This window comes from Rhinichthys klamathensis, unplaced genomic scaffold (assembly GCF_029890125.1).
Source record: "Rhinichthys klamathensis goyatoka isolate OS25496 unplaced genomic scaffold, OSU_Roscu_1.1 h1tg000391l_1, whole genome shotgun sequence".
Lineage (NCBI taxonomy): Eukaryota > Metazoa > Chordata > Actinopteri > Cypriniformes > Leuciscidae > Rhinichthys > Rhinichthys klamathensis.
Window position 1 is genome coordinate 2,920,998 of NW_026606894.1, and position 12,376 is coordinate 2,933,373.

Here is a 12,376-nt window from a genome sequence, read left to right on the forward strand (position 1 = left end):
TAGACACACACGCGCGCGCGCAGCCCTGTGGAGACTTGGATCTATTGTTGCTAAAATTAATAGCCTATATGGTTCCACTTTATAAACTGTGTGCTGTCTTTAACTGTCTACTACTATGTATAACATTTAAATTAATAATTTGATGCAATGCACTTATTGTGTAGCATACATAGCCTATTTTTTACATTGTTCTTTTTTTGCATTAATTTATGCAATTACATCTATTACACTGTAGACGTTTCTCTTACACCTAACCCACCCTTAAACCGAACCATCAAACCTGTCCTAACCGTATCAAACTGGTTCGCAATACAACGTGAAGGCAATAAGTACACCTAATATAAAGTGTGACCATAATTATTATACCTTCTCCCTATCAATAACTTGATACACCCAATGTCATAAGGAGCAGTTGTTGTCAATATATTTGTATAGGACGCTGACGTTCCCTACCTTTCCAAATTGTTCTTATACGCTATGTTTTATTTATCATTTGGCCCATATATTAACTTTGTACCTTCAACTTTGTATTAGCTAAATGTTTATGTTCACACACACAGTGGCCCCAATGATGTCTTAATGCCATTGCATTTAAATATCAAATGATTTTTGTTGTTTGTCTTTGAACCAACGTCTTTTTTTAGAAGACAGTTTCCTTCAAATTCAGACAGGTGTGTTAGTACAGTGGCTCTCAAGCTGTGGTTTGTGAAGAATGCCAAGTGGTTTGGCTGATTTAAAGGGATAATTCACACAAAAATTTTAATTCTTTCATTTCGTAAAACTAATCCATATGGTTTTTGAGCAGTTTTGTCCAAAGTGTGTTACGCAGCACGTTTGAGCTTCTGCAGGAACCAATGAGGTTTGTTCTCGTGCGTCAAGAAGGTTCAGTTGAGCTTCTGTTTATGTTCGCTGATCCATATATGAGAATAAAAGCCTAAATTCAATCTGTTCATCATATAAAGCGATCGAGTCTTTTCGGAAAATTTGGACAAAATGCTGAATTCATATGGATTAGTTTTACGAACTCTTTATGAACTTTTTGAAGCATCGGAGTGGTAGTTGCGTATCTGTCAATAGAGGGACAGAAAGCTGAATAAAAAGTGTGAATAAAAGCCTTTTTGAAAAGTTTCACGTACACATTTTTTACCTATGAAACTAAATATGAAATGCATGATAAATGTGTCTATATATCACAACAAAATATTCTGTTTGTACAGACGACAACGTTGTCAAAGCAATCCCCGTTTACATGGATCCGCGAGAACGACTAAAAATGCTGTATTATGCTGCCAGGCCAGTAGGTGGCGATGTCACTTTGTAAAGAAACACTATACACACCTGTAGCCTGAACACGTAACACGCTGTCAGGCGTAGCAAGGGGTGGTGTAGTAGGTAATCCAACACGACAATGCAATATACTTTATTAACAAATAAATAGAAGATAAACCGTAACCAAACTTAGCTATAACATTAACGAGAACCGACAACTAAAAGGAGAAACACAGGCATAAAAATACTAGACAAAGATGATTGGACAGTGCAGCAAACAAGGGGACTAATGAGTAACCAAGGAGACGAAGGGCAATTTCCAATCGGAAATGAGAATCCCTATGCCCCAATCACTCTGAAATACAAATAAATGTACATTTATAATGAAGTTTTAAAAAAATGCTTTATGTGTGTGTGTGTGTGTTCTAGATCTGCTTCGATCTGAAGTTAAGCATTAAACACATTTTTACCTATAAAACTAAAAATGAAATGCATGACAAATGTGTGTATATATCACAACAAAACAAAACATTCTGTTTGTATGTTAACTCCAACTCTAAATTTATCTAAAATTTCTTATTGAATCCTAAATTTATTAGCCATATCTAAATTTAAAATGAATCGTGAGGATTCGCCACCCTGGGTCACATGACCATGAACGATTAAATTACTTCCTTGAAGTGACCATCGCATGTCCCCTTTGCGAAGGGATTCGTTTGGAACGCCCCTTCAAATGGCGTCCCCTTCCCGAAGTGCCCTTCAAGGGTGCAAAAACGCTGTAAGGAACTCACCCTAATAAGAACCCAGCCAAATAGGAATGAAGCAGACAGGTGAACACGAAACCAAATGATATAAACAAAATGTTCATGTGACACACGCATGCACATGACATCACTGTTTTCCCAAATTAGGCCGTGAGACAGAGGGTTGATTGGTGCCATTTTGAGGGATTAAACCCATGGTGATTTTTGTGTAGGTATATGACCCTGTATTTGAAAAATGTGTGATAGCATTAGATTCAAGGTAGTTTTTGGTTACAGAGGACGATTTTCAAACATATGTCAAGAAAAAGGATAAATGAATTTATCTTTAAATAAATTTTAAATTTTATAAAAAATTATAAAATTTTATGAATTTTTATAATAAAAAAATATGATTTTTTAAAATAAATTTTTAAAATTCTAAAAGGATAAATTTTTCTCTCTTGTAGTCACTGAACACACCTTGAGGTAGGATGATATAAGTGTTGATTTCTAATGAAAGCTACCATGGATCGGATGCTATCACACATTTTCCAACACTAGAGATGTGTACCTTCATGAAAATCAAAAAGAAAATTAATCCCTCAAAATGGTACCGGTAGCCCAAATTTGGGGTCCCGTCCATTTGGCCTAAATGTGCATTTTTGTAATATGGAGACGATAACGGTATAGTTTTCAAAAACTAGTTTTAAAAGTTTGCATTTTCAGGCACCCAAAACGGCGTTGTCGTGTAAATAAACGACCAAACCGCATAAAACGTTTTCCATTTTTAGTTGAAAACTGTGTTGTGTAAAACGCCCCCTTAAATAGCCAACACTTTCCCACTAATCTGCCTAACATCTGCATACAATATCTGATATCTCCAAAGAGTGTGAAAATGTATTGTAAAAAACAATACAATACAGTACCTAAAAGTTGCTTTAGGCATATCACCAATTGTAATTAATATGCCAAGTGTTTTCATCATGCACAAAAATGTAACAAGACAACACTAAGATACAAAAATAGTCAAAGCAGGAATTTTATTATAAAGTCTATTAATATCCCTATGGTGATAACACCAGAGCCTATCATGTAAAAGGCATCAAAGAGACGCTTCAGTCTCCAGAGATCTGGAGCACAACACAACCTGGCATGAGTGTCATAACGTTAGAGGTAATCTTGTTTTGAGTTATTTCTCACAAATGTAGACCAAATATTGATCCAGTAAATACACTAATTGTAAGTCACACTCTACTAGATCTCTAAAACACCTTAAAAAAATTATAAAATTACATGTATACTTATGTATATGTCCTTCACAATAACCCAGTATGTTAAATAAAACATTATCAACCTTTTATTGTTATAATAAAATAATTAATATCAAAACTGGTTTTCAATGGTTATAGTTTTAAATAAACACAATTAAAAAGAATTTACAACAAGTGATTACGGTAGATTTTGAAAGTTATCTTTCCAGTCAATCCTGATTTAGTTTGGCAAATGATGAATGGTTATCTTCTGATGCTGCCTGGCCTGGAACTGCGGATAGATATTAGATGTGCGGAATTAGATTTGTGACCATTTTAACTGAAAGTACACTATAAAAAATAGATTGCAAAATTGATTCATTTTTGTGTAGACCAGTGGTTCTCAAACGTCCGAGATTATGACATAAAATGATTTAAAATGAGACAAAACAACATAAAAAAAATCAATATAATTCTTATTTGAGTTCACTTATTTTTTTTGAGGAACCAGGATTTGTATGGTCTTGGAAACTTTGGATATATATGAGTTCCAATTCCAATTTCCTGCAAAAAGTTATGTAAAGTAATAAAAAATCTCAACAGCATGGCCATCTTTAATGAATATATTTTTTCCTAGTTAAGCAAAGCTCTACAATACTTTATTGAGTAGATATTTCGAGTAAAAAGCATTCTTCAAAACGATAAAAAAAAAAAAATTGATGTAGAAACCCTTATCCAGTAAATCATGATCAACTGGAAAAGCATGGGGGTCATTCTGTGACAAATCAACCAAAATCTGTAAAGTTCCCCAGCTAAAATTACTTTAAAATGATTCGATTTTGTTAATATGTTTTTTTTCCCGAAGACAGACAAACAGTGATGAAAGCCAAAATATTAAATGCCATGGATGAATATATACTAATCCACTATTTTGTAGAGGGGGGTCAGAATGACGAATTTCACCTGAGATTTGGAGCCAAATTACAGGTGAGCAAAAATGACTTAAGAAAGATGGCAGCATCATTATTTTAGTTGTACACATACATTAGATAGGTAGGCCTATTAGTAAAAATCTGTTGACTTTAACAAGTTTGCATGCCTGTAACTCAAGATGTAATAAAGATATCTCAATATCCTTTTATACTTTGTTTTCTTTTGGTATGTTTATTTGTAAGGCCCTATATGAGTAATTCCCGGAGATATTGGGATCTTAATGTGGGTCTATGAGTAAATTGTACAGATATTCAGTGGTGAAAAACCAAATGTGGGTCACTTTGCATATAGTTGATACTTTTTCTTTTAAAGAGAAATGTTTAAATAACAAATTATGTTAAAACTATAAATGTATCTTGTTTCCCTTTATCAAAATAATTGTATAGAACATCCCTGTCTGAGTGCCATAAATATTATTTTTCCAAAGTTTGCATGACTGTTACTCAAGAAGTAATACAGATACAGTATCTCAATATCTTTTTCGATTCTGGTTCTTAAACTTTTCTTTTGGTTTGTTCAGTTTTAAGGCCCTATATGGTTACTTCCCAGAGATATGGAGATCTCAATGCGGCTCCATGTGCAAATTGTCTAACTTTACCATTTTCAATGGTCGAAAACGAGCTGATACTGATACCGTTTACTCATAGTAAGGAATGTCTGAAGAACAAAAAAAAAATAGAAAAACTAGAAATGTATTTTCTTGTCTTCTATCAAAACAACTGCATTGAACATACTAATGTTAACAATAGTTAAGAACCAAAAATACACTGAAATAGCCAAGTTGAGGCACATTAACCTCCTTCCAGAGATCTGTAAAAGTGCATTTCTGAAATACAAAAGTGAGATAGAAGTATTGCACCAGCTAAATAGCATGGTTTCCTGATTCTTAATAACAAGGATGTTGACATTGTTGTTTTTATGTGAATAAATATAGGCACTTTTTAACATTATTTGTTCTTTAGACACACACATTTTTTGGACCACTGAAAATATGTACAATTTACTCCTAGAGCCACATTGAGATCCCCATATCTCTGGTATTGAAGCATATATAGCCTTAAAAATTAAATTACCAAAAAAAATGTTTGTTAAAAACCAGAAAATAAAAACATATTGAGATATCTTTATTGCTTTTTGAGTTACAGGCATGCAAAAAAAAAAGAAAAAAAAAAAAAGAGTGCATCTCCCCATTTTTGAACTGTCAGCATTGATAAACTATTCCACAAGGATTGTTAAATACAACAGAATTTACTAATAGACATTTTCTTCCCCCGTAATGTGGCTTTAAATTGTAGGTGACAAAACTGTGGATTACTCAGTAAATATTTATCCATTTATCCACTTTCATTACTATTTATGTTAAGAAAAAATATTAACAAATTAAAAAAAATGTATTGAGTTGAGTTGACACGGAATGACCCATGGGGCCTTTGAAAATGGCTGTGGACAATGGGAAGCCTTGGAATCAAAAAGATTGAGAACCACTGGTGTAGAAGAGACTTCAAAACAGGCAGCAACTTTCTCTTTAGAAAGCAATTAAAAACCAACAGTGATTACAATTAACCATGAGTTGCTTGCTGTTATGGCAATTAGTGTACTATAAATTGTTTTTGACATTGTTTAAGAAAAGTTAAATGGTCGGTAATAAATAACTAAATGACATAATAGAGGTGTTATAAAAATGACACAGAGGTTACATAAGGGAACGCATCAAATGAAATGGTGTGTCTGTACCCAGGGTATGGTGGAGGTGGGGCATCATGTGGTCCAGTGATGGCGATGGCCTGTTCATAAGAAGGTAAACCAGGAGCACCAGGGTGCCCATCGGAGTCTGTGTGAGGAATAGGATGCAGAGAAACCTCCTCCAGTCTCCGGATAATCACGGAGGCATTGCTTCGGTTGGATCGACGTCTGATGGAGCTGAAATGAAAAAGCAAAACATTGTTCTTCTCAGTCTCTTCAGGCACCAACTCTTAGGATAATTGTCTCAAACATACAGAATGTGGTTCACACTTTTAAAGCCTTACCCTCGGAAGCCATGGTCTTTATTCCTCCCCTGGCAGAAGTACCAGATAACCAGGCCAACTATAACAATAAAGACTCCAGCGGAGATAATGCCCACCAGCAGCGCTGTTACATCAACTTTTGATTGGGATTCACCTTTATCTATGAGTACAGGTGGAAATAAGCCCAAAAGTTATCAAATCTAAAAATAAAAGAAAACAAATAAATAATAAAATAAAAATGATTATTATTATTTGATGATGAATATCTGACAGTGCTTTGTACGTTCATTCTTTGAAATATAATACTACAGAAATAATAAGTGCATACACAACCGGTCAATATTAATAAAAAGTTATGTATTTATTTGATCAAAAATACAGTAAAACAGTAATATTGTAAAATATAATTACAATTTAAAATAACCATTTCCTATTGTAATATATTTTAAAATGTAATTTATTCCTGTGATGCAAAGCTGAATTTTCAGCATCATTACTCCAGTCTTCAGTGTCACATGATCCTTCAGAAATATGCTGATTTGCTGCTTAATTATTATCAGTTATTATTCAAGACCAAATATTGATATTAAATGTTAAAAACGGGTTACTATTTTTTGTGGAAACTGTGATACAAGCATTTGTATTTATTTGAAATAGAAATCTTTTTAACATTATAAATGTCTTTACTGTTACTTTTGATTCATTTAATGCATCCTTGCTGAATAAAAGTATAATTTTTGTTTTGTTTTTTCCACTTGAATCTTTCTTACCCCTAACTGGCATATCATGGTTTCCACAAAAATATGAATGTTTTCAACAATGATAATAATAAGAAATGTTTCTTGAGTGCTAAATTAACCGTGGGGTTAATGTCTGTGTGTTTGTATGGCTATGTCTTTGTCTTTATTTTTGTACAGCACTTTGTTCAATGACCAAGAGTGTAAAAGTGCTTAATAAATAAATAAATGATATGAAATGAAATCAGCATGAGCATGTTAGAATGATTTCTGAAGGATCATGTGACACCGAAGACTGGAGTAATGATGATTATATATATATAAACCAGCCATTTCAAATTGAAATATTTTTTATCAAATAAATGCAGCTGTGGTGAGACTTCTTTCAACAACATTAACCCCTGGTTTCACAGACAAGGCTTAAATTTAGTCTAAAATGCATGTTTGAGCTGTTTTAACTGAAAGCAACTTGCACTGAAATCTTAAAATATGTCACTGGCTGCTATTGTTTTGTCCCAAGATGCACACCTGTAATATTAATTTCTAAGGCATGTTTATAAAAGCTACCTAAATTAAAGGCCTAGTCCTGGCTTAATCTAAGTAGTGTACAAGGAAAGGATTCCACATATATAGAAAAATGACAGCATTTTCTTTCTTTTTTTACAGACAAACACAAGGACACAATCCAGAAGCTGTTTAAAAAGAAGTGGAACTTTGGCAAACTGGGAATATTAAAATAGTATGCTAACAACTCTGGATGAACAAGTTTCTTTCAGTAGATAAACATTTCAATGAGAAGATTTCCGTGTTTTTTCTTGCAGCTGTATGTGCATCACAAACTTACCCTCGGTATAAGTTTTCCAAAAGGTATTCTGTCAAAACAGAAATTAAATGCAAATTATATTAATGTCCAGTATGAAATCAACAAATGGGTGTTTGTTAATGCAGACATATTTAGACCTGATCATCAGATGCTGGGAGTGTGTCGCTCCAAACACACTTTGATATCATATTTTCATTTGTACTGCATAAAATTGAGACTTATCTGCCCAAATCCAACCCATGGGCAAGTACACATGACAATGTCATTTAACTGGGAGTGGTTGTCGTAGGCTGTGTAATGAATTAAATGTTGATTCATTAGTCAATAACAATAATGAAGGGATTACTCAACTGTATCAGGGATATTCTCAAAGACTTCCCGAGCCTCCTCATAGTTGCATATCTCTTCGTAACACTCCCGTTCCAGATTACCTGGGGTGAAGATCTCAAAGTCGAAGCGGTTGAACAACAGGTGGCGTCCTAAAAAAGTGTTGGCCTCCTGGTCCACAACAAACACTACACGCCACAAATAAAATGCCACATGTGACTAAAAATTTATAATCCACAAATAACCATTAGTAATATTATATCAAGGAAACAGAGATGGAGATGACTGACTTAGACAACATAATTTGATAGGAACAATGATCTGAACATAAACAAACAATCATTAACTGATTACAACATTTATAAATATGCACTCATGACATCAGATCATGATGGCATTTTAATAAGAACATGTGCTTTTATCAGTGTTTGAAAAAGAAGAAGCATTGCCTACCTTCACTGTCTTGACCTGCTTGTACTTGAAGGGTTTTTCTCATACAAGTACAGTGTCCACATGAAGTGAAATGACACAGTAGGAGGATAAATATGAGCATGTCTAGTCAACGGCGGGGGAAAAGGACAAAAAAAAATCAGGCTTCTCAAAGACAAGGAACGAGAGACAGAATTTTAGACCCATTTTATGTTATTTCAGAGGTTAAATTTACAGTAAACAAATCAGTCACAATCGCTTCACTAGTTTCAGTTCTTCTTTCCCGTGTTAGTTTTAATTTCAATAAGACAAATTACATTTTAGTAGGAAAAATGGACCACGGCTTTGGTTGTCAAAATCGAAAGAACGTGAAGGACGCTATCAGATTACTTACCTTTCGATATTAGTGTATATCTCCAAAGTTTAGCGTTCAACTTTTATTAATTCCCAGAGAGCACCTAAAGGCATTCATGGTTTGGACGAAATGCCATTTTGTTGTGTTCCAGGAAATGAATTTCTGTTTACAACACACACACACACACAAACTGGTGAGTTGGAAAACACCTGCTCAGACCCGACTAATCGATCTTCGTACCTGGATTCAGAGAGTAGAAGAGAACAAACCACGATTTTACCAGACCTACTATGACGAGGGCTTAGCTCATGAATATTTATTAAGCTTCATGACGTTCCCTCAGGACGCCTACCTGGTTTTACGAAAGGCAGACGTTGTGACTCATTTATGAAAACTGGTTAGGCGTCATACTGGATGCTTTAGTAACTTGTCAATGCATATTCAGAACATTGGCCTCGCCATAGGATTCCCAATATATTCCCACGCAAAACTGGGCTGGCTTCACGATTGCTGCTAATGAGGTTCAGTTCTATGCTGCCAGTGCCTCGGTTGCTGAACATGCTGGTATTCATCATGATGTTTGTAATTTATGTAATTATGATGACAATCTTTATCAAAATAGTAATATTTCATATTTTGATTTTAGCTATGGGAAATATGTAGCCTATTCACCACTGTGAGATTATTATATTTTACGAAAACAAAGGAGGACAAGGACATATTAAACTTTTATTTTGTTGGCCAAATTTCATTTTCATAAGCAACAATGCAAATACTTTTCAAATCTATTCATGAGGAATTGAAGAGTTAGTTGACCCAAAAATGAAAAAATAAAAAATAATCATCAATTAGCTACTCACCCTCATGTCCATGTTCCAAGCCTGTAAGACTTCGTCTTCAAAACACAATGAAGAATTTAAAATTTCTCTCCCTTCATTGACAGCTGCGCAACTACAATTTTCTGAAGAGACTTAATCGCTTTTGATTTTATTAAATATCCTCATATAGTGTTTTGAAAATGACCCACTGAAGTGCCTTGAAACCTTTTCACAAACTCTGATGATGCGTTTTAACGGTCAGCGGCATCATAAATCTCGCAACGTTTTTTTTTTTTTCATTTTCATTTGAAAAAAGAAAGGCTATTATAACACTATACTTAGTATTGTATTACCTTTGCATCAAATTACAAAAAAAAACACTTATCGCTGCTGTGAGGGTGTTTCTAATACTGCGGCTATGGGAGTAACGGTAAAGTTGACATCTTTCTCTCTTCTGACTGCCGTTATCAATCTCTCTCTATTTTCTTCCTCTTTTTGAAAGTTGTGAAAACACTGTTGTCGAAAATGTATGTAATCTCTCATTCACTGCTATAGAATTTTATCTGACTATGACGACTTCCGCTTCTGAGAAACCCGGAAATGTGAAAAGGGTCTTAAGAAAGGGCGGGGCATATCGAGCAGCTCCTCCCCTTTTAAAAATAGCCAATAGCTTATCGTTTAAATCACAGCTCGGCCAGAGCCGTTGAGCTCGGTAAAGCAGCAGTTTCTTCCTAATCTATACCGTTTCTCCTCCTAATCTCCACCATATAGCATTCTGTGTAGACTTCAAATGGGTCCGATATGTTTTCTGGTCTGCGTCCGCTCTGTGCTGTCGTGTCTCTAGACCCGAGCTGTGGAGGTTCGTGTGACACAATAACGTGAAACCAGACTTCATTCGCACCAATGGAAAGCATATTTACACTGTGAATTGTTCCCTATAATGCACTATGTGCCATTCACAATGTAGAAATAAGTAAATATGTGAACAAATGACTGATTTTAGCTGCAGCTTCAGCGTTTATTTATAATGTAGGGGGCGGAGCTTCAGATTCTAGAGAGCATTTGATTGCACAGAAAATCTGATGAGAAGATGAGGTGCAGAGTGATGTCATCAAAATCATTGATCCATAATGTGGAAGTGAGACTAAAGATTTGAACACTTATATCTTCTAAATGCAATTTTTGTCATTGTTTTGGAGCACACTAGCTTATATATATATATAACAATAAGGCTAACGTATTCATACTAAAAGCCAAAAAAAGTTCAATTTTGATTTCATGGGGACTTTAAACCCATTAGAGGCATTTGAGCCACAGGTTGATGTAACTTACATGAACCACTAGATGGCAGTGAAAACTTGCTGTCCACAGTTCTTGTGGCTGGAAGCTTTGAGCAGAAGTTGAATTTCAGTTTCACAATCTTCTCATTTATTCATTTGACACTAACAGAGTTTCCAAAATATAGGGGAGATTGAAGCTAGTTGTCACAATTTATAATCCAGAGAATATTATACTCAGAGTGGACTTGTTGTTCTGTATAACTTCTGTATAAAACATTTTGAACACTTCCAAAGTTATTGTTTCTGGACAGCCAAAATGGAAAAGGTAAGTATTCAATTAATAATTAGCCTAATGAATTGTATAAAATTACAAAATGTAAAATGCATGTGAAAACTTGCTCCAACGTGGCGAGAAACACATTAGTCCCGAGAGCAACTTTTTAGATCTTTATACTACACTACATGGACAAAAAATGATTGGGACACGCCTCTTAATTATTGAATTCAGGTGTTTCAGTCAGATTGCCACAGCCATGCCGTCTAGATTTACAAATATCCGTGAATAAAGTGTCTCGTTCTGAAGAGCTCAGTGAATTCAAGTGATAGGATGTGCCAACTTTGCAATTAGTCAGTTCGAGAAATTCCATCCCTCCTAGATATTCGGTCAACTGTGTAAGTGGTATTATTAGAAAGTGCACACATTTAGGAACAGCAGCAACTCAGAGGCTGTGTCCTTTGAAGGCGTGAAGGTTGGACTGAGCGTTGTTAAATAGGACCGTCTAGCGTATGGAGGACTGTTCATGTCATTTAGCAACTGTGACAGCTGCTGTTGATGAGTGGCAGTAACATTTGTACTAGACTTTTTTGAAAGTTATATTAAACTGTCTGAAAACAAATGGTCCACTATGGTCAATTTCTGTTCATAATAAAGAGTACAAACTATATATAATTGCATCTTAGTAAGATATGTCAACATTTGAACAGCTTTAAAGATCTCTTTATTTGTACATTTGTATCATAGATATTGGAGTAAGCTGAAACCCAATACTTGCGTTTGTAAGTGTAATTCAGCAATTTCTCCTGTCGTCACTGCATGGCACACAATTAATTCTGGGGTATAGGCAATGCTGTGAAGGATCCATCTGTTGTATCCTTCATTGCACGGGAAACGAAGGACGCATTTGAAGGAGCCTTCGATTGGGACAGCCTTCGCAATCGGCCTTCGAAGGATGCAGATATAAAGTCACAGAGCGGTGTGAGCTGAGGCGCATGATGCTTAAAGTCATCAACACTGACGATTCCACAGACTTCCAAACTTCCTAATCAGGATTCCTAATCAGAGTCAG

General features: G+C 34.9%; 1 protein-coding gene across 1 annotated transcript; it reads right to left on the bottom strand.

Annotated features, from left to right (window-relative positions):
- Positions 1–3,035: 3,035 nt before the first annotated feature.
- prrg4 (proline rich Gla (G-carboxyglutamic acid) 4 (transmembrane)) lies at positions 3,036–8,744 on the bottom strand. The gene is made up of 6 exons (XM_056234296.1): positions 8,602–8,744; positions 8,173–8,336; positions 7,843–7,870; positions 6,283–6,421; positions 5,990–6,175; positions 3,036–3,554 (listed from the first exon to the last, which is right to left on the bottom strand). The coding sequence occupies exons 1-6, from the start codon at positions 8,699–8,701 to the stop codon at positions 3,527–3,529; spliced, it is 645 nt and encodes a 214-aa protein (XP_056090271.1). The 5' UTR covers positions 8,702–8,744; the 3' UTR covers positions 3,036–3,526.
- Positions 8,745–12,376: the final 3,632 nt, after the last annotated feature.

Coding starts and splice junctions, on each gene's coding strand:
- prrg4 (XM_056234296.1), bottom strand. CDS start 8,701: ATGCTCATATTTATCCTCCTACTGTGTCATTTCACTTCATGTGGACAC. Junction 8,337..8,601: donor AGCAGGTCAAGACAGTGAAG/GTAGGCAATGCT, acceptor TGTGGCGTGTAG/TGTTTGTTGTGGACCAGGAG. Junction 6,176..6,282: donor AAAGACCATGGCTTCCGAGG/GTAAGGCTTTAA, acceptor TTTTCATTTCAG/CTCCATCAGACGTCGATCCA.